The sequence below is a fragment of the Nothobranchius furzeri genome, chromosome 15 (genome assembly GCF_043380555.1).
Source record: "Nothobranchius furzeri strain GRZ-AD chromosome 15, NfurGRZ-RIMD1, whole genome shotgun sequence".
In the NCBI taxonomy this organism is placed as follows: domain Eukaryota; kingdom Metazoa; phylum Chordata; class Actinopteri; order Cyprinodontiformes; family Nothobranchiidae; genus Nothobranchius; species Nothobranchius furzeri.
This window is the reverse complement of record NC_091755.1, coordinates 39,624,905-39,647,944: the sequence shown is the minus strand read 5'-3', so window position 1 is coordinate 39,647,944 and position 23,040 is coordinate 39,624,905. Positions and strand designations below refer to the sequence as shown.

Genomic DNA, 23,040 nt, shown 5'->3' with positions numbered 1-23,040 from the left:
TATCAACATGTAAGAAACTGAGAACCCGAGGCTCTACCGTGAGCGGACGGACTCAAACAAGCCATCCAATCGGCTTCTTGTTCTCACAGGGTCAGCCGTGTGATTGGAGCAAACCACTGAACCCATAGCTTCCCACTGGGAGGAAAGGGGTCAACCTCTATAGCTGGTGTGTTTGACAGCGGGAATGTGAGGGTCTTATTAGCATGATAATATGGAAACACCAACAGCATAAACACACTGATTTTAACAGGTTTTGTATCCCATCTATCAATTCATTATTGCCCCCTTTCGCTCTGCAACAATGATGTTTTATCTCCACAAATATCACAAGTCTGAAGGAGTTCTGCTATGTTGTGGAGTTGCTAATGCTAGCGGTTAGCTTTTACTAGCTAACCAGACATTCTATGCCATTATCCGGCCGCCAAAGCCAACAACCTTCCCCGTCACGAACCAAGCTATCTGAGTCCATGAATGCTAATTTACAGTGTGACGTAGACCTATGTCGCTTTCTCTGACCAGGATGCCATTTCCTCCGTCTTTTATCTTCACGTTAAGCCTGCATGATAAACTCGGAGCGACCGACCAAATTCAAAAAATAACTTCCACTTTAAACTGGAACTAAAGACCAAGTTCACTGAGAAAATGTTTTTTACTTGTTATTTTTGAAATATGATCAATGACTGAGTTTAGCATGCAGGCCGAGTGGGGAACTATTCCTCTACCCCCTATTTCCTGCCCCCGATAGGAAATAGACGGGGAAACTGGGACTGGAAAAGCCAGACAAGTGCACGTCGTAAAGTCAGATATCAGAAATCCAGTGTTTCCCTTACATAGGCGTAGCCGTGGCGGCCCGCCACGGCTGAAATCCCAGCGCCACGCCTACAAGATCCCAAGTTTTAATCTATTCATCTTTACACTAAAGTAAAGTTATGGTCCTGCTTGGCAAATTGCACAAATTCAGCCTTATGATTCGTGCAATAATTGTCAACACAAGAATGAGAGTTAATTTTTTGGGAACACCAAGTTCTGAGAATTCCTGAGATACTTTGGTCTAGACCAAAGCAATGGGTCAATACCGAGTCTATCTGCTCCCAGAACCACACCGCTAACAGAGGCTTTGTCTTTGAACCATCCATCTGAAGAAGATTCTATTTTGTCAAACTTCAACCACCTTCCAAGAAAAAGGTGTCTGCTGCTATGTTTCCATTTAGCTGGAGGCAAGCCGAGACGCGCTCTCAGCTCTGGCCGTGGCCTCTGCCAGAAGGCCTTGAACTGATCGTTCCCTCGGGGTCTACAGGCAGCGTGCTGCAGAGGACGCCTCAAAGCCTCCAGCTTTCACAGCGTTAGAAGCTTTTCTACCCGAGCAAAGCCTCACAGCTTTCTGCTAAACGAGAGTTACTTGGCCTCACTGGCCTCTGGTCTCATCGCAGAAATGGAAAAAGCACATCCTGACAAGAGAGTGCTCAACAGCTAGGGCCAACAACTATGAAGTACTAGCAGTGGGTTCTTCGTCAGAGTGATGAAGACACCATTATTGAGACGAGTTCATTTATTTGCACCGATAAAATATTTTTACTTTGACCCGAGTGCTCCAGCTTTGGTTCAGTTTCTACTGAACGGTTTTGTTGTTGAGACAAAAATACTCATATCCATGATTTTTTCAACCCTGCACTTGGCAGATGAAAAAACAAAATAAGTCAACGGAAGGTTGCAGGTTAGATCCTGGCTCCGGACAGAGAATTCTGCTGTTGTGTCCTTGGGCAAGACACTTAACCCTTCTTTCCTGCTGGTGGTGGTCGCCTGTGCTTGGCAGCCTTCGTCAGTGGCTACATCGTTGCTCATCCCCACCAGCGTGTGTGTGTGTCGTGCATGTGTGTGTGTGTGAGTGTGTCTGTGTGTGTCTGTGTCTGTGTGTGTGTGTGTGTGTCGTGCGTGTGTGTGTCGTGCGTGTGTGTGTGTGTGCGCGTGTGTGTGTCGTGCGTGTGTGTGTGTGTGCGCGTGTGTGTCGTGCGTGTGTGTGTGTGTGTGTGTGTGTGTGTGTGTGTGTGTGTGTGTGTCGTGCGTGTGTGTGTCGTGCGTGTGTGTGTGTGTGCGCGTGTGTGTCGTGCGTGTGTGTGTGTGTGCGCGTGTGTGTCGTGCGTGTGTGTGTGTGTGCGCGTGTGTGTCGTGCGTGTGTGTGTGTGTGCGCGTGTGTGTCGTGCGTGTGTGTGTGTGTCGTGCGTGTGTGTGTGTGTGTGTCGTGCGTGTGTGTGTGTGTCGTGCGTGTGTGTGTGTGTGTGTCGTGCGTGTGTGTGTGTGTGTCGTGCGTGTGTGTGTGTGTGTGTGTGTGTGTGTGTGTGTGTGTGTGTGTGTGTGTGTGTGTGTGTGTGTGTGTGTGTGTGTGTCGTGCGTGTGTGTGTGTGTGTGTGTGAGTGTGTCTGTGTGTGTGTGTGTGTGTGTCTGTGTGTGTGTGTGTGTCTGTGTGTGTGTGTGTGTCGTGCGTGTGTGTGTGTGTGTGTGTGTGTGTGTGTGTGTGTGTGTGTGTGTGTGTGTGTGTGTGTGTGTGTGTGTGTGTGTGTGTGTCGTGCGTGTGCGTGTGTGTTGTGCGTGCGTGTGTGTGTGTGTCGTGCGTGCGTGCATGCGTGTGTGCGTGTGTGTGCGTGCGCGCGTGTGTGTGTGTGTGTGTGCGTGTGAATAGCTAAAGATTATGAATACTTGAGGGAATAGTTGCTCTACTGAGGAAAACTTTGTTAATCAAAGAGTTTTAAGAACTTTATAAATCTGATAAGTTGACCAGTTACAGAGAAATGCGCTAACTCATAACTTTATTTTCTTTGTTTCACTCGACGTTAAATAAATGACAGCTTCTTCCTTTTCCCCGATTTTAGCTCGTCCTCGGCTCTCTCTTAAAACACGTCGCTATCTGCTGAACCTCCATCTTCTCTCTTGCTTGCTCATATCTTGCCGACTCTCCTGCTTTCTCCCTCCGATGAACTGGAATTCCTGGACTCAGCAGTGCTGATTAAGCCAAAAGCAAACAAGCGCACACACACACACACACACACACACACACACACACACACACACACACACACACAGCGGTAGACAATGAGCCTGCACACTACAGAGACAGTGGTGTATCGCATCCGCACAGCGAGACACTGCCTGGAGCACAGAGGTGCCAAAGTGCCATAAAGTAAATATGTTTTATTGAGCCCTTAGATAATTAATATTTGAAATTTGAAAGTTTTGGCAAATTAAAGACATGAAAAAGTTTATGAGGTCATACCTTCAACTGGGAGAAATTTGAGCAGAAACATACTAAAGGAAGTGATCAGCTGATAAGTGAAAGTCAGACACGGCCCTCAAGCATTCATGGTGTGATTTTTCAGTGGTAGTATGTATAAAATGTGGTGTGTAAGCACAATATTTACACAGACTAAAATGTGACGATCCTATAACTGGTACATGTAAAAAAAATGCTACAGCAGTTCACAATCTGGAGCTCAGGTTGGAAAGAAACATGGAAGCTGAAACCAATATTAGATGCTAACAAAAGATAGCCTGACTCGTTTCCTTTTTCAGAGTTTTCTGGAAGAATTATCTTCAATATGTAAAGCGGGGTTTTCCATAAATATCAACAACAGTTAAAATATAAACTGTTGTACAGCTCTTAGGACAACGTTCATAGAGAAACAGTTTAACAGGATCGGCGCCGTCTTAAAACCTCTAATCTCAGTTTATACACATTTAGATTATTGAAAGTAGCAGAAGCAGGTTCAAGTCCAACTTAGTGAGCCTTCTGGTCAGAATCCGTGGCCTTCCTTCCAGAATAACTTCAATGGAAGCATAAACATGTGCACCATATTCTTTGTATGAACTGCAATGAAATCATTGTTTGGAGTTTTTTTAAGGTGGTAAAAATCCATCGTGACCAGCTCAGTGGTCTGGTGGTACGAGTGTCTGCCCCGAGACTCGGAGACCGTGGGTTCAAATCCACAGTCAGTCAGACCAATTCCTCCCCGCTTCACCCTCAGCACCATTAAGAGGTTCGATTAGGGGGGTTAAACCACCAAATAGTTTCTGAGCACGGCCATGTCTGCAGCTCACTGCTCCCCCAGGGGATGAGTCAAATACGAAGAACAACTGTAATATACATCAGTGTGACAACTAGTGGGGCTTTCATCTGTTCAGATTAAATCTTCAAAGCCATCCATAACCGGAGGAGGACATACTACAATGGGGTGAGGCAGTTAAACATAAAATGTATACACAATAACCTTCAACAAATGGTGTCTTCATGACTCCCTTCTCAAGAGGGAGCGAACTGCTAAGTGTCAGTAAGCTACTTAGCATGAGCAGATTGCTTCGGAGCGGAGGAGCACGGCGTTTAATCCCTGCACTTTGGCTCGTCTCTGCTTTTAAATGACGCCATCATCTAAACTTAGTTGAATATAAAATGGCAGAGATAATGTATAAAGCACAAAATAGTTTGCTTTGCCGCAGTACTCGGAAGCTGTTCAAAGTCGGAGAGAGTCAGCATGACTTCAGAGGAACAGAATTCTTTAACAAAAATAAGATAAGGGCAAATATAAAGCAGAGATGTGTTTCTGTTAGTGGAGCTGACCTCTGGAATAGCTACGACAGTGATTTAAAAAGATGTAGTTCATTTTCCTTGTTTAAAAATAGAGCATTAGAAAAATATATAAACCAAGAATGAAAAGAGCAATAATAATACTGAAGCTCTTGTCTTGCTTTGATGTAGTTACTTATCTAAGGTGTAAAGTTTTCTGTCCGTCTGCCCGTCTGTTTTATTCTTAAAAAGGTCTTTGTTAAAAGGGTTGGCGTAATAAGCAAATGCTTCAGCCAGTACCTTTTGATTAGCCTCGTCTCGTGTTTATCGCTTTGTGGTCATCTTTATTCTGTATTCATTGAGTTATTTGAATGCTCGTCTTCCTCCGCTTATCCGGGTCTGGGTCGTGGGGGCAGCATCCCAACTAGGGAGCTCCAGACCGTCCTCTCCCCGGCCACCTCCACCAGCTCCTCCGGCAGGACCCCAAGGTGTTCCCGGACCAGATTGGAGATGTAACCTCTCCAACGTGTCCTGGGTCGACCCGGGGGCCTCCTGCCGGCAGGACATGCCCGAAACACCTCCCCAGGGAGGCGTCCAGGAGGCATCCTGACCAGATGCCCAAACCACCTCAACTGACTCCTTTCGATCCAGAGGAGCAGCGGCTCTACTCCGAGTCCCTCCCGAATGTCCGAGCTCCTCACCCTATCTCTAAGGCTGAGCCCGGCCACCCTACGGAGGAAACTCATTTGGGCCGCTTGTATCCGTGATCTCATTCTTTCGGTCATTACCCAAAGCTCATGACCATAGGTGAGGATTGGGACGTAGATCGACCGGTAAATCGAGAGCCTGGCTTTCTGGCTCAGCTCCCTCTTCCCCACGACAGATCGGTTCAGCGTCCGCATCACTGCAGACGCCGAACCGATCCGCCTGTCGATCTCCCGATCCCTCCTACCCTCACTCGTGAACAAGACCCCGAGATACTTAAACTCCTCCACTTGAGGTAGGACCTCTCCCCCGACCCGGAGTTGGCAAGCCACCCTTTCCCGGTCGAGAACCATGGTCACAGATTTGGAGGTGCCGATCCTATTTGAATGCTGATTAATAAAAAAAATCAATCAATCAATCATAACTGTTGGGAGTTCATAACCCATCTAGTTAGATACATGGAATATGTATCTGTTTTTATCATAATTCAGTGGATTTTACTTATGGAGTGAAGATGGGATCTAAACAAAACAGCAACCCTGCTTTATACTTACCTCCCGGTTACTAGCTCATTTGGGAAACGGTGAAAAGAAAACATGTCCATATGTATTACTTGTACATGGTTCTCGTTTTAGAAATGTAAGGAATTCCTTGCTATGCCATCTGTTTGGTGAGGTCTCCAGGTGGTATGGGGAAAAAGGAGCTATCTGTGTTTGCTTAGGTGTCAGCTCCGGTTTTACATTATAGTTTTATGAGTCTCCACAAACTCTGCCATATGTACTGTAGCCCGTACCCCAATGAAGAACCTGGGAGAGGGGAGTGCGGGTGAATGGCAATCAGACAAAGAGCAATAAGACAGTCCAGCACAAACGGGAAAAAGATTGTATTTTACTTTTCTATAGTTTGCAAAACTCTCATATATTCCTGTCTCCTAAAACTGTTTACATCTAGAAATAAGTCATTTTAGGTTATTGGGGTTGTTTTTACAGGTCATTAATAAGTCATCTTAAAGCATTCAGTCAAAAGTAAACGTTGCATCTCACCCTTCTCCGACAGCATCTACCGACAAAAGTAGCACAAACATTTGGTTATAAACAGATTAGTGAATCAGCAAAAGTGGGAGACAATGATTAGGGTTGGAAATAAGTGTGAGTTGATGGAGTCAAAAAGGTCTCAACCTTCATGATTCAGCAACAATTAGCACCAACCACCAGACCTGGTAATTACCTCCAGATATTTGCCTTTGGGCAGCAGATGATGACATGTTTGCTCATGTCTCTGTATTTGGGTGTTCGTTAACACAACACCAGAAGCACCACTTGGCGGGTTTTAATGCAGCTTTCACAAAACAATCATTAGATGTACATCATAATTCATGTTAGCCAATTACATTCAAGATGGGCATAGCCAATTGCCCTTTGAAATGATTTAATTTAAAATTTTCAACTACGGGACACAAACATCTGACTTGACAACTGAAAGGTATTAAATCTTTGAAGGCAAGGAGATCATTTAGATTTTGAAGGGGATGGACACAAATGGCTTGAGCGGTGGTGGGGTCAATAAGGTCATTTCCCTTATGGGAACTTTGGGGAATTTTACAGGAACTTTGCAGAATGTGTCTCCATTTCACCAAGCTGGCCAAAAGGACCACTTTCCAGACCCTTTCAGGAATCAGCAGAGTACCTAACCAACACCGAATTTCCCCTCACAACGCTGTAATTCACCTCGCTTTGTTGTCTCACAGAGCACGGTAAAAAACAGTGCTTCTTCTAGTCATGAACGCCACTTTTTACATCGCACAGCCACTCCCCCTGTTGCCATACTTCGACAGGGTAAAACTTTGATTTTATTATTGTCCCTGGTCACCTTTTGGTGCTGATCAGTGACGTCGCTCACTGCCAAAGCAGTCGCGACATGCTGATGTCTCGGTAAGTCCTGAAAGGTCTGATTTAGCATGCAGACATCACGGTTAAGCGGACAGAGCCATCCCATCTCCCGGACAATTTTCCCCCTCCCAGAAACTTCCCAGAACTCTCACAGTGGAAACACAGCTAATGATCCAAATTTCACATTCATTTTTGGAATGTTTGGTCAATTTACCTCATTTACAAAAAGTGACACCTCAGCCGTTACACCTCAGCCGTTACACCTCAGCCGTTACACCTCAGCCTTTACACCTCGGACGTTACACCTCGGACGTTACACCTCGGACGTTACACCTCGGACGTTACACCTCGGACGTTACACCTCGGACGTTACACCTCGGATGTTACACCTCGGATGTTACACCTCGGATGTTACACCTCAGAAGCAACAAATGGACAAAAATTGCCATATGAAAAAGTCAGAGGGCATGTAAACACTGCTCCACCCGCCCCCCACCACCATCCAAATGACGTCCGTGGTCCAAGTGCTCCTCTACAGGTGGAGCAGAAACCCAAGCAGGTTGCAGCTGTTTCTAATGCCAATGGTTCAGTGGCTGTGGGGGCAGAACACACCCCTTCTGCTAAATGTCCTTTCACCCCCACAGTAGTAAAAACACACATGTGCATCTCTTCCACACACACACACACTCCTACTCTCCCTTCCTCCACCACATCTAAGCAAACGCGGGGTCGTCATGTCTTACTCTGAAAACCACAGAACAACAAGTGTAAACCCTTCCAAAGGAGGGTGGAGGAGCACTCACTGCTTCTCTATTTGCCGTATAGAAATGGTAACGTGGCCATTCTCTGGTCTGAGACGGAATCAAACCTGCAACCTTCCGATTACTGGGCCACTGCTGTCCCCTGTATGGAAAGGAAACCCAATATATGATTTACTCTGATACTCATTTAGAAATGCTCTAAGGAAAAGGAGACCTAGGGACTCGTGCATTAAGGTCAAGTTTTAGGTAAAACCTCAATAACCTGTTACCATTTGTAGGAAGGGTCATGAGGGGATTACTGCATAGCTGGGATGTTTGAAGGTATTTAAACCAGAAAGTACAGTCATTGGTGAAGTATAAGTTGGCATTATAGAACAGTAAAACCTTTTGTGAAAGCTTGAGCTTTTTCTAGACTTTATGGGTTCTAAAAATCAAACTTAATAGAAGAAAATTCTGTTAGTTGGCTGGGAATAACCTGAGGTAGGACAAGCATATGTTTTTACTTTGGGCACAAGGCAGCCTCCTCTGGTTAATGCAGCAAAGAAACCTTTAGTTTTCTGGATCTACAAACAGGAACTCCCAAGTTCTGCAGCTGAAATGTAGTTGGAAATAAACTAAGGTGGTAAAAACATGTTGGCCCATTATTGTAAGTAACAAGGTTTGCTATAAAAAAGAAAATGCCCCAAAAGGGCTGCTTCATTATTAAACAATATATATGATTTTGGAGGGCCTAAAGAAAGACCCAGGACACGGTGGAGGGACTGTCTCTCACCTGGCCAGGGAACACCTTAGGCTTCCCCCAGAAGAGCTGGCCCAAGTGGATGGGGAGAGGGAAGTGTGAGCCTCTCGACTTAGGCTACTGCCCCCGCAACCCGACTCCAGATTAGCGGAAGAAAATGGACGGATGGATATTTGATTTGGTCAATAATTTGATTAAACTAGCGTAGAAATCTAGAAAAACCATAGCAGTAATAAGACGTTGCTCTGAAGGTCGGTCTAGCCACGCTCCATTGTAGCAGCAGGTCCACCCTTGGACCAAACAGTTTTGTGTCTAGCCAATCACAGTGCACGGTTTGAAAGGAGACAATTGCCTTAACACCAGAGTTGGTACAGTGAGACATGAGCAGATAAATGTACATAAGGCCTTAATTTTGAGAAAGGATCTATTTACATTTTACTCTTTGGTGGATAGCCCTATCGACTGATCTCCATAGCGATTGTCCCATTTTTGCTCTAATTAGTCTTAGCACTGTCCAATTGCGTGCGGAGACAATTTGAAAGACAACTGTAGGGGTGTTCCTCAATGCCAAGGAACCTTGCCTTGATGTCTTGGTCCCACCCCGGTTGCCTAGGCGATAAGTCATCAGGAACCATCGAGGCGTGTTCCAATGTTCATGTTCTACCGAGGCATCTGTTCTCCGTTTGTTAGCCGTTTAGCTAGCTGAGCAAGGATACACGGGAGGTGTGTTGTAGCCTAGCCTTGGTCAAAAATTTCCCAGAATACACCGCGGTATTTTCACAAGGATGGCGGATCAGAAGCCGGCAGCTACTTCAACTGCCGCGGAAGCCGCGGTCACGTGATGCAAGTCTGTTCCATTTAACCATTTTCTTTGACCAAGGAGGGACAGTGTCATCGTAAGCAAGACGCCTGGCCTCGCAAGACATTGGCTCAAAGGCCAGGTGCCTTGACATTGAGAAACGCCCCAGATTCCATCCCATGAGTGAGCTCTTCGGTCATGGACAGACTTCAAATTATTACTGGGAGTAGTGTATGTGTAATAAAAATAATGGACAACATTTTTGATCTGTGTCACAAACCAGTGTGTTGTGCCCTCGTTCCGCCATCTGTAATTGTGCTGACTAAGCCTTTATGATCAGCATGAGTTCAGCGTTCAGAAAGGGTGGAAGTGCACTTCACTCAGACGCCCTTATTTAAAAAAATAAATAAATTAATTAAATAAACTTACAAAATGGCTGACTTTCTTTTGAGTTTGGGTTTATATTCATCTGGGTTTGTTTTGGCCTTAAAATCAAACCACTGTGCTAATGCAAGAACATTAGGGCTAAAGGCTGAAATGAGCTCTGCAAGGAGACGGCAAGGTATTTTAGTTTCTGCTGCGCACTTCTAAATATTTCATGTGCGTCTGCTCTCATGCAGTTTTCTCCAATTTGGGGTCGGCACCACGTTACAACGTTACCGAGAGCTTCCCAATAAGGAGAGCACAATAATGTGAGGATTAGAGGGAAATAAGCAAAACATTCTTGTACCATATCGCCTTCTCTTATTGTCAGAATTAAGACTTCATGAAGGTTGTTTTAATCATCAGTTACACATTTCCATTTTTTAATATAATAATGTGGGCTACTTGCAGAGTGTTCAAGACCACACAGCACCAGCAGAAATAAGCTGTAAAGATGTCAAATTAAAGTCCGACTGAAAACATCTCGCCTGATGATATCTTTCTAAACTGTCTGCTGCATCAGAGGTTCCTGTAGTTTCACCATCCAGATCTTAGTTATGACCCAACACATTCATGTAAAAACAGAACAAATCCTCGTTTTCCTCACAAGATACAACCTTTCCCTTGCTTAATGATGGTGCTATGTGTCATGTCTCCGAGTTTCTTCTTGCAGACACAGTGAGGTAGATGCTCATCACAGAAAGAGTAATAATCCTCAGTCTTAAGTTTGAAATGCACACTTGGCGTTTGAATTATTAAGTGTAGATGTTAAATCATCATTTAAGGTAGCAAAACTACATGAGTAGGAGTGACACATTTTATAGTTAAAGCACCTGGGTCACTAACCACAGGCCAGCTCTGCCACAGTAAATGTTTCAGAGCTGTGGAACCACTTCCCATACAGTAATCCCTCGTTTATCGCGGTAGATGCGTTCCAGACCTGGCCGCGATAGGTGAAAATCCGCGAAGTAGGGACTCCCAGCATGCCCCTCGCGGGGATTCCCTCCACGTCGCACCTACGTCACAAACCGCGGCTATAAACGGAAGTCGCCTTTCCAGCTCACCACTCAGTCATCGTTTCTTCAGATTCATGATCAGAGTTTCCAACCTACCGATCCATCCCACGAACTATCAGCTCATAGTAAGTTATCTTACTTACTTCTGGAAAGCCCGGCATTTCCGTGTCACTTCGTTGACGCTCGAACGCTCGGGGGTTTCCTAGATCAGCCGGCGTTTCACCGACACTATCACTTCCGCGTCTGTGAAACCACGCTCCCTACAAGCTCAACGCCCGAATCCAGCCGACCTGTCTGACATACAGTACTATACTGAATTATCGTATGATCACATTCTCTTTTTGTGGGTAAAACTCAAGAAAAAAAATTTTTACTTGGTTTTTTATAGTTTTATTACAAAAAGTGCATTTAATGATGAAATTGATTTAAAAAAAACAAGAATTTCTTGATATTTCGCGTAGAAAAATACCGCGAATCAGTGAAAAATACCGCGAATCTGCGAATTCCCCCTGAAAAATGCTCCAAAGAAAAAATCCGCGAAGCAGCGAATCCGCGATGAACGAACGGCGAAGTAGCGAGGGATTACTGTAGTGACCTCTCTCTTAAGACAGGAAGTCTAGGTTGTTGCATTGCTGCAGTCAGGAGTTTAAAGAGGCTGATATTAGTGAATATTTTACAGGTACAGCACCGAGTGAATAAAAATAAACCAAGTCTCTTTGCCCTTTTCTCACCACTTTCTGTACTTTATTTTGCTGGTTGAATGGGAGGAAATGCTGTGTCATTTAACTCATTCACTGCCAAGTCGTCATTGGCATTTTTTTTTTTTACTGTTTGAACATCGGAACGAGCCCCCGCGCTGAGAGAGCAAACATCTCAGCCCTGAAGCCGATCTTCATCCGCATACGTCACAGATCACATGATCAGGAAGCAACACATCCATGTGTTTGGAGATCGTTTTGGGCCGTTCCTGTAAAAAAAGTGAGGCGCGAACCGGAAAAGCGTCTGCCGATCACACTTCAACAACGGATTATGAAAGAACGGATAACGCTCGAAACACACAACTTCTTCCTGATGTAAGAGGTGAGTCTCCTCTTTGTTTTGGTTGTTTTGGCATCGACATCATGCTAGCGCGCAACGTTCTGTGACTCTTAAAAAAAAACTGTAAAAACTGAGAAACGCTGGCAGCGAATGAGTTAACTGCTTGGACCGAGAAAATGGCGACTGGTGTTTAGCGCGCTCTTGTTTCCTTTGGCAACGCGGGGTTTCTGGTTCCGGTGGACGCGGAACCAGGGAAGATACCCGAGGGGAGGGGCGAGTGTTCGGTGACCTTGTTTGCGTTCAACAACTAGCTTGTTTGCAGATTCGCTATAGCAGCTTTAAACTACCTCTGTTGTTCATTAATGCACTAATCAAGCTGATGTCAGCTTACATACATGAAGCCAGCATCACAGACCCATTAGATCTATCATTAAGCCTTTGACATGAAGCAGAGATGATGTCATCACCCGACTTAGCCCAGATGCCACCTCACCCTTACACACGTGAAACAATTTGACCCTGTGCCTACCTCCCTTGTTGATCTTGAAGGTTTAGTTGGAAACAACTTGACTTAAGTTTCCCTCAAGATCATCATAAGTGGATCTCCCTACCTAGTTAGCCCAGACATAAGAGTGGCAGGTGGACTACATCCATCTCCAGGTACTCTGGTTTCCTCAGTCAGAGCTGTAACCTTTAATTGCTCGGGGTTTCCAAAGTGACTTTTGGTGCAAGTGTGTGCATGGTTATTTGTCTTATGCCTTTGTGTGGGTCCTGAGATGGATCGTCAATGGTGTAACCTGCCTTTCACCCACTGGGATAAACTCCTGCACAGGTCTAATCAGGTAGAGAAATGAGTGAGTGAATACCTGAAAAAACCAGACACACAAACACAGTTGGAGCTTAGCTTACCAGACAGATCATAGATGACATCCAGGGATGAAGACCAGGAATAGCGCTCCATTTGACTGATGGGAGATGGCAAAGCCTCCAGTTCATAGGCACCACGCTTCTTCCAGTAAAGGAACATCTTCCAGAGAGTGGCGTGTTATAGTAATGAAGTTCAAACCAGTACTAGTCTCGTTCTGGACAGCTCGGATCAACCAGAAGCCCCCTCCACCTGCACCAACACAAAACTACCCTGAACCCCTCAAAACTCAACATCCTGAACTCAGCTTTAAACACCGCTATCTCCAAACCTGTTCAGTATTCAGATTCTCCACCTCACCCTGCATGCACTCGCTAGAACTTGGTTTGAACAGAGTCTGACCCGTCCTGAAGACATATCCGTGAGAGTAAAAACGCTTCAATTACATCTCCAGGGTACAGCAGTACTGAAACGTGCCACCTGCAAAGCAAAGACTATTACATGGCTATGATCCTTCTTTTCCAGTGCAGCTTCCTGTTGATCCTGTGGACCTTTTAGGGTTTCAACCATTCATCCACTAAAAGCCACCCACCAGGGGCCGTCAAGAACCAACTGCTGCCCTCTTCTAATCCATTTACCCGGCCTATTCCTGACTGAAGTTACAGACGTCCAGCTGCGAAAAGGTGCAGCAATCTTATCTCGAGGAGTAAGTAACCTTTCATTTGCTGCTGCCTTCTCTGAGCCTCTACCTCACCCATGCCAGAGTTCCTCAAACAACACAAAACTTTTCCTAGACAAGCCGCTCATGTGTAGGATCTCCCAGTGATGGGGGGGGGGCGACGACTTTCTGCCCACTCCATCAGACAAGTGTTGTATTCATGCTGAGGTGAGTTGCATGCTGGGATGGGCAATCTGGGCCAATGGCTTTTGGACCGGGCTACACAAAGATCTCTTTTAAGCATTCTCCTACATCCAGAGCAGATTTTCTTTATGTTCTGCTCAAACTGTAAAAGGCCGACATTTTTCTGCATTGATTACTGCCCACACCCTTTGAGCTCTGCAAGATTTATGCGCTTTCACAAACGCATCAGCCCGGTTCTGAATGGGCTCTGTTATTTCTGTGAAGGTACAATGCACTCATTGGGTTATGGGAATGAGCAACAGGAGTCTAGTTACAATATGCTTAGCAGGATAGGGCGCTGTACTTCCTGAACGTCTTGGAACAACAGCTGATGGGTCAGAACAACAGATGCTCCAAGTAGAGGCACACTATCTTAACCAGCGCTGCAGAAAATGTCATGCACTGCTATTACGCGTCTAAAATGGGAAGAAATACTGTGAGAACGTTCCGCGCCGGCCGGAGGAAGGGAGGGACGTTGTCACACATAGCGACCCACATGTCCAATTTTGGGATAAGAAATTAGAGGGTAGGATGAGAGCTGGTTTGCTGCTCAGCTCTGGGCTTTGCAGACATATGGTAATAATCTGAAGCAGCTTTGGGCATACAGCTTCCCTTTTAATGAAGACAGCAGTCGTGCATGAGAACCGGGCTGCAAACACAAGGGCCAATTCCCACCTACTAGACAAACAAAGGGGGAAGCCGAGGGTATTAGACGGCCTCGCTTTTATCATCCACAAAATAAGCTTTAATTTAAAAAACAAAAGACATATGTAGCCATTTAAAACACCAAAAACTCCTCGTCTGTTGTGTCACTCTTTGACATGGAAATGAGCTTTTATCTCATACACATAATATTTTATAAAACCAAATATGCTTTTACTGACGCACGTTCTGGCCGCTCTGCGCAGGAACGGGCTGTACTTTCAGTGTTCAGGTCCAGTTAACGTCTAAAGAAGACCAAGATGCAGACTTTTTTCTCCTACTACCATTACACAGTCTTTTCCATTTATAGACTTCTGAATGGACAGGATGTGGAATACCGGGATAACCCTAACAACTGGATTTACAACTACTCTTCCTCCGAATGCACTTTGTTCTTTTCAAAACCGTCTTCCCCACTGCAAACAAAACAAATACATTAGTATTGACTTCTGTTTAAAGGAGACATTGTTTGACCTTTAAGATATATTGTTTCCATGACGCTATGCTAAGTTGCCTTATTGTGACATCACAATAAGGGACTTTTAAAATAGCTCATTTTATGCATGTCATTCCTAAAACTGTTCCTAAAACATTCGTTGTCCTATTTAATGTCCAAGTCCGTTCGTGATGCTCCCCCAGCAAACTTTGCAACCATTCAGCTAGCGGCTAGTATTTTGGTTTTAATCACCGCTCTGACCAATCAGGTGATTTTAACGTTTAAATGGTGCCAGATTAAAGAAGTAATTCGTCTGAAATCTCACTCTGGCACTGATGGAGGTTCAACAAACCGCCGGTGAAATCACGGTCACGTTCTGGATTGGTGTTTGCAAGCTCCTGAAGATAAAATCCAATCATTTCTGGTAATTAAACCTTTCTATGGAATTAAAGAACAAATTCTTGTAGTACTCAGCCAAAAATGCAGTTTCACACTCTAGGCAAGGGTTGCTCAGTGCTGGTCCTGGAGGGCCAGTATCCAGCATGTTTTAGTTTCTCTGATCCAACACACTTGATTCAGTGGTTGAAACAGCTGTTCAGCAGCTCATGAAACTCTGCAGAAAATCACCTGGTAATTAAAATCAGGTAGAGCTGTGACACTCCACGACCAAGATTAAGCACTCCAGCTCTACGCATTATTTAATGTGCAGACTAGATAAGGACATTTGCACTCATCACCTGCTCACAACTCAGAGAGAGTGGGCGTTAGTGTTTACAGTCCAGAAGAGTAGGGCTACGGATTTGAAACTACCTGGATGGGGAGGACCGGTGCATGATGATGATGCAACCTTGTCTCTTGTTAGCTTAGCAGACCTAAAGAGAAGGTTAAACTCAGAAGAATGCACTCACGAAGCCAAACCCCGCTTTGGGGTGTTTTTCATAATGAAACAACAACATGGGCAAATGCATGACGTGTTCATAACTGTGTGTCATGCCCCTCTGATCTAATAATTAGTCCATTAAGGAACATAAAATCCAGATGAGTCTGCCTCATGCACAAGTGCTCTAAACTTATAACTTAAGTCTTTCAACCTGCATCCAGCCTTTCCCTTCAAACTCTGCCTTTAAGGCAGTTCATGGTTATCTTTCCAGAGCAAAGTGAGCATTTTCTTGTATTCATGCCAGTTTTCACAGAAAGCAATCTGGGGGGGGGGGGGTTGAACTTTTGAACTCAAAGTCTGAAGTTTGTCTGATAAGTCGGGATGATTACCTCATCTCAGGAGAACATGATTTGTCTGAGGCCTAGAAAACAAACTAGAAAAAATCAAAGACCCAAAAGTTCTCCACACCTCCAACCGTATGCTCTCCTGTGTCTGCTTCTCCTGACATTATGATCTACTGCTTCTTGTGGATTATTCCCAAAATGGTCAAATCACACCTACATTTATTTTATGTTTCTTAAAGGTGCTGAACACTCGTTCAATCTATACATTTGCAGCGGTCACCCTTGAGTTGTATATTCATGCCTGACATCAACATTTTCTTCAAGTCCTATGGCCTACCATCTACGACATCTGAAGGCCAGGAAAGACAGAACGAAAGTAGCGAAAGAGTCAAAGTCCTGTCATTTTCCTCTACACCACTCCTCCAGCAAACGTCCAACCTCTGGAACTGGAACAAGAGACCTTTTTTCTTTAAAAACACAGAAAATTACTCAAGGCTTTCTCTCAAAGACCACAGCAAAGAGATAAAACAGCAGAGTGATTGTGACCTTTGAACAGCTGGACTTGTTACTTTTGCATACTCCACATCCTAAAACCAGCTGCTCTTAAAACAAAGACTTTCGTAGACACGGAAAACAAACAAGTTTTGGCTTTAAATTGTTTCCTGCTGGTTGCCTGAAGAGCCCTCAATGACAGCAAGACTCCCAAGAAGTTATGGAAAGCAAGTTTATGCACTAAAGTTTTCAAAGTTGGGGAGAAGCGCAATATTTGACTTTAAATATTCATCTTTTGCGTTTGTGTTGGGGCTGAGATCGAGTTTTCCTCGCCGAAGCTTCACAACTGCTCGCCAAGCCCTTGTATTTTCCTCTCCATCATGTTTCATTTATTATAGATTTTCCTGGAATCAACCCATCTCAGAACAAAAGGGGACACATGCAACATGGCTTCCTTTAATTTAATGCAGCGAGACAGAAATGTCAAGTGAAACTCAATGAACGGGCTTCCCAGTGGATTCACACTCACTGAAGTATTAATGCTGTGCTGAGAAATAAGTGTGAGAGCTGGTGCAATATGACGAGACTGTAAATGAGCCTCCCGGAGAGCGTGCGCTGGAGGGGAAGGAGCTGTGTGAACTGGAGCGTCGACACAGGAAGGGCAGCTAAAGACCTGGGCGTGCTCTTGCAGAGAAAGGTTGTGTGTGTGTGTGTGTGCGCGTACATGCATGATTAGAAGAAAAGATGAGCTTCTCCAACAACTTCTTCCATCCTTCAGAGCAGACACACTAACTCCATCCAATGTCAGGCCACAATGAATCCCAGATGTGAAACGTGATCTCCAGACACCAATCAGCCATCCAATCATCCGAGTGATCAATGCAATTCATCTGGTTTCACTTTTCACTACTTTTAAACTGATAATCTGCGTTCCCTCCACAAATGAAGAATATGTGCAGCCAATTACTTTTCATCTAGTAAAAAGCTGCTGTCAGTCAGCCTGGTGAGGAGCAGTCGTCCATCAGCTCTCTGATCAGCTCCTCAGGAAGTGGCAGATGGACAGACTGCTGGCTCCAAGGAGACAGTCGGTTTTAGAGCTAGTGTTGGAAAGAGTGAAGCTCCAAGTCAAAAACTGGTTATAGTTGGTACAGATGTGAGATGACTTAATTGTGAATATTAGAAATAGTTGTTAAAGTGTATGAATTCAATTGTTTTATTGAAGCAGCACCAACATTTTGGCTGGTGGTTGAAATATTAAAACTTAAAACTTAAAAGTCTTAAAACTCTCGGCCATCATTGTGGGAGGAGGTTAAAACACGGGGAAGATTTATTCACTTGAAGGGACTTTACGGAGTTTTGAATTTTTATGCTCGTGATTGCCCCCTCAGGCCAGAAGCGTAACAGCAGCTTCAATGGTAGGCTCATGCACGAGGCGCGCATGCTGTACGTGCACACTCCTTAACGAAAATAACAGCTGAGACAGTCAGCTCTTTGTGTGTGTGTGTGGCCCGGAGGACAGAGGACAGGAGAACGCGCAGCTAATTAATTAAATAATTTGGTTCTGTACCTTTCTCTTCAGCACAGCCGACAAAGGTTTATGATGGGTCAGTCCTCCTGCATGCTCAGATCATTCCCTTCCCTTGCTTGAAAAATTGTTCCAAAATGAAAGTTGAACCCACATCTTTTTTATCTGTGAATTCAACGCCGTTCGGCAAGTCTCAAATAAAAATTTGGGCATCTTACTGTAAAAAAATATACCATTAATATAAAAAAGAAACTCTAAATAAACTATGTTCACATCCAGAATCAAACCCAGGTCTTCACGAGAGTCCAACGTTTTAGCTACAGCACCAGTAGCATCTTTTGTATCTGTAAATTTTATATCGTTGATGACACCTGAAACAACGTTCAAAGAACGTTTCGGAGCTATTTTGTTGCTAATTTGCAGGAAATATCTAGAAGAAAGTAGCTAAGAGTCCTCAGAAATGTAGCTAGGTTCATCACTAGGCGTTAGGAACAGCGACAAAGTCACTGAGTTGGCACTGCCTCTCTCTCTGCTGCTAAAGCTACGGATAGCAAATGCTACGGGCGATGCCTGAGCGTGAACGCGCATGAAGCAGCCTGCTCGACCCGAGCATCTCTCTTTTTCTGTGATTTTACAGAAAAACAGGCAATCACAGTAAAAATGCCAGGGCTCATTCTACAGGACCAGGGCATTGCAGGAGAATGTATGAAGAAGACATTTATTATTTCTATACATGTTTTGGCTGTCACACTTCCATAATGCCCCTTTAAAAGATGATTCATTCATACTAGGGCTGCACAATATATCAAAAAATTATCGTCATCGGGATAAGAGGTCGTGCGATAGGCCCATCGCAAAGCACGTCAAAAACGGCGATGAATGTTTGGTTCAAACATTTCCATCCGTGTCATACATCAACTTTTTGTAAACCAGCTCTGTTTTTTTACGCGGAAGTATTATTTGACCAATCAAATGTAGTCCTTCTGATATGCGGCCAATCAGATGGGTCCGTTCACGTAATACGCCCGCCCCCTACGTAGACCCTTAGGATGGAAAGCAACACCCGAACTGAGTTAGCGGCGCCGTTCCCTTGTTCGTCATGCTGGCTCAGAGCAATGAACGCACTTTGTGCTGAGGTTTCTGGATTCAGCGCTGCTTTCAAACGTGAACGTGAGTCCGCTCGGTGTCCTTAATCCTTTTTACCGGGCTGACTCAGACACGTGCCGGTCAACCAACCGACCTTCATGTCGCTAGTGTTCCACCGGGTGGTGATGTTAGCCCCAGGCTCTGGTTAGCTTCCAGCTAAAAGGCACTCTCCTCCCAGTCCCACCCTGCTAAAGAGGGCCTGGAAAAGATCCCCTACACATCAAAGTGATTTTTCCTTTATGAGCTTTTATAACCTTGTTAATCAGGATAGTTGATTCTCCAAAAGTTTCCATGGCGTGTGTGACAACTTATTTTTTCAGTGACCCTATCGTCTAATCTCACAGCTGAAACAAGCATCCTTAATAATCTGTGCACAGGAAGCGTACCGATGCTGTAGTAAAACAAAAGGTATAATAATTTCTTATTAATAAAACCTTGTTGCAGCACTAAAGCAGAAAAATGAGATTTTACAATAAAATATTCTGTATATGACCATATCATTGTGATCCTTAGGTTGTGATGATGGGACCCTTGAATATTGTTGCCCAGGGTACAAAAAAGTGTTAGTCTGGCCCTGCCAGCGGCCATATTTGCTCCAAGGACTCTCTACCGCCAAAAGGAGGAAGCTGAACTCTACACATGTGGAGTGTAGATTTGCGGGGAGCGCCGCCCCCTGCAGGCAGCCGATGGATCGCTATGGATTTTTCACAGAGCAAGGTCTGTGATAGCGGTGACGACGTGTGCACTCTCTCCTCTTTCACCTCCTCCTGCTCCTCTCGGGCAGAGGTTGAAGCATCAGTTGTAGACACTTCATCTCCTCTTGCTTCACCATTTTCTTAGAGGTATTTCTTCGGCCTTTCACCATTCTGATACATTCTCAGTCTGTCCGCTGAAATGGATCCGAGCTTTTAAAGAGGCAAGCAGGGTTGGAGAGAGGGATATGGGGTATTACGCTGTGGGAACTGTGGGGTGAGGTATCCTAACACAAAAGAGTCATCAATCCTAACTTGACGTAAAGTGGGGCAGATTGAATACATCAAAGCAGATCATCAAAATACATCTTGACAGAAGGGGTCTCGGAGATTACAATCAATAACTTCAAGGGTTATTATACAACAGTCATCAATTCATTTCTTGACATATGGGGTCATAAAAGGTCATAAAACAATACACCTGTCGAGTTTGACGTAAGGTAGTTTGGGGGAAAGGTCATGAAGTTCAAAGAACAATAGACCTGTCAAAAAAAGTGACGAAGGGTGGTTTCTTCATCCCTCTCACAACATACTGAGGGTTTCACCTCGATAACGATAAGTGGACGATAACTACAGGTATGTGCAGAGACAAAAGTTGTCCACTAGATGGGGCTGTCACATGTATTACATTGACCCCCAAATTCCACTACCTCCGCTCTGCCCCCGCCTTCCGCAGCCGCTCGCTTCCGAACTCAATTTTTACTGGGACCCGCTCTACAACAGCTCCGCTCCGGTGCGGAGACTTGAGGTGCGCAAAAAAGCATGCGCGGGACTTTCGAGATCTTGCGATACAGTCCGAGCAATAAACGCGGAAGTTAGATCCAAACACCCGTTGTGTGGGAGAAGCATCGAAATGAGCTGTTTAATCTGCCCATCATTTGTGTTGAGAGATCAGCAGTGCTTGGATCAACAAAGGCGACTACTTTGATAGTGGAAACTGTATTTATGGCTTATTTTTGTGCATTTAAAGTTCAGCCGCCATTGATAGTTGTTAAAAGTTGTTAAACCTGTGCATATGAAACAAAAAACGCCTTTTGTTTATCGATTTATTGTGAAAAACGGAAGTTGTGCTTGCTCCTTTTCCTGTTGGGCGGTTGTGATTCCTGTCCATTTACTGCGGAGGTGCTCCGGCGACCGGCAAAAATAGAATCAATCCTATTTTTGCCGGACACCGGAAAAGAGGGCGGCGCACGGCGCCGCACGGCCGCAGTAGTGGAACAGCTCTGATTGACTACAACGGGACCGATTTTGCTCCGGCGTTCGTGTCGGAGCGGAGGTAGTGGAATTTGGGGGGTCACATTTTTACGTGACTCGAGGTGGTACCGCTTCTTAAAGGGACATGAACGTTGCCGACCTACACACATCTTTCAATTTTTTTTAATCAAATTTATTGACATGGGGAAAATATTTTTACAATTGTCAGAAATTTCGATAACGAAACATCTTTTATTTATTGCCCAGCCCTAATGGATGGATGTTCATTTTAAAATTCCTCATCTCAAAATTTATGCTAGCATGAAAGTGGAGGAAATATTTGCAAATCATGACTGAGTGATTTTCTAAATGTGTTTGTTTTATAAAGTAAACTAACTGAACAGCTTGATTGTGTTTCTCCACTAATCACATCCTACCACATTAGGGAAAACGTTCAACGTTTAGGAGACAAAGTTTTGTTTCTCTAGATTATCCATGTGAAAACATTGCTGAAAGATAATCATGCAGTAAAAATTTAATTATGGGAAGAAAATACAGTAAAAGATAATTTTTGTGTTTTCACTCAAACTTATCAGAAAAATCCTAACTGATGTGCAAAGAATGATTATATCTGATGTCCATGACAGATTTAAGTTCGTTTCATGTTTTCTGTGCCAGTCAGCCTCTGTGTGGCCTGTTTTTCATCGATCGGATGGTAACGGACACGTCAACGAGTCTGTAAGAGATGCACTGATTCTGGATGTAGGGGGCAGATACTGATGAGAGCTAATTCTGATTTATTTGAAAATACTGTTTTGTTTTCTACTTAAATGATCAGAATCACAATGTTTTATTGCCTAATGTGTGAGAAATCACAACATTAGGAAATGTCTGCGGTACTAGGGGCAAAAGAAAAGGAATAACACACTCATGATAAAATAATTACTATAAAGTGGCTATAATTACTACTATATACACAGTAGGTACTAATCAGAGTGGAACAGTTCAGGTACAAACAGAACACCGGGTCATGTGACTGGAACTGAGCGACTGGAGTGGGCAGTCCTAGGATTGCCGTTCATGAGTAAAACAGCAGAGGGGAAGAAACTGTGGTGAGAGGTGTGGAGAAATGATGATTGAGAGTAAAAATCTATATGTGGACTGTTGGTTTAGGCTAGGGCTAATAACGCAGAAGCCTTTAAATCCTGTTTTCCACCAATCCACTCCTCCAGCAGACTTCTACCCCTGAAACTGGAGCATTTGTTCCCCACTCCACTCCAGAGGCATTCATTCATTCATTCTTACTAGAAACCATGAGTACTTATTAAAAGGCCAGTGAATGACACCTTTATTATATTGTGGCAGGTGTCCGAACCTGGTGAGTAGTCCAAGCTTTGATGAGGAAACCACAGGGAGCTACTGCAGTCCCAGTAAGGCCCTGTCCACACGTAGCCGGGGATCTGCCAGAACGTAGATATTTTTCTACGTTTTGGCCTGTCATCCACACGAAAACGGATCTTTTTAAAAACTCCGGCCAAAGTGAAGATCTGCATTTTCTCCGTTTTGGGTGTCTGCGTGTGGACAGACAAAACCGGAGTTTTAAGGTCCGCAACGTCACTTTCCGTGACAAAAAAATGCTGACATCACGTGTGCGACCTGTGTTTACACTAGCCGACAGCATGGATGCCCTCAGAGCTGCGCTCGCTTTATCAATTGTCCAAGCGCTTTTTGCTTGTTTGTTTTTGCAAGCGGAATTACTGCTCCTTGTGGAAGACCACAGACGAAGGACGAGGTTAAGAACGGGGGAAGTACTGCCGCCTACAGGTCGGGCATGTCCTTAACAACGTATTTATCCGGGTACGTGTGGACAGAGTTTTTTTA

The 23,040-nt window shown here is 44.5% G+C and overlaps 1 protein-coding gene across 2 annotated transcripts in view; it reads right to left on the bottom strand.

The window, feature by feature from the left end:
- The window catches only part of plekhg5b (pleckstrin homology domain containing, family G (with RhoGef domain) member 5b), a 105,432-nt gene that overhangs the window by 67,495 nt on the left and 14,897 nt on the right, over window positions 1-23,040 (bottom strand). Inside the window, exon 1 of one of the 2 annotated variants that reach the window (XM_015967131.3) lies at window positions 12,832-13,166. The exons of the other annotated variant lie outside the window; for it this stretch is intronic. Within the exon in view, the coding sequence (XP_015822617.1) occupies window positions 12,832-12,949 (118 nt within the window). The 5' untranslated portion in view covers window positions 12,950-13,166. Of the gene's footprint in view, window positions 1-12,831; window positions 13,167-23,040 lie in introns of those variants that run through there. 2 annotated transcript variants of the gene reach the window in all.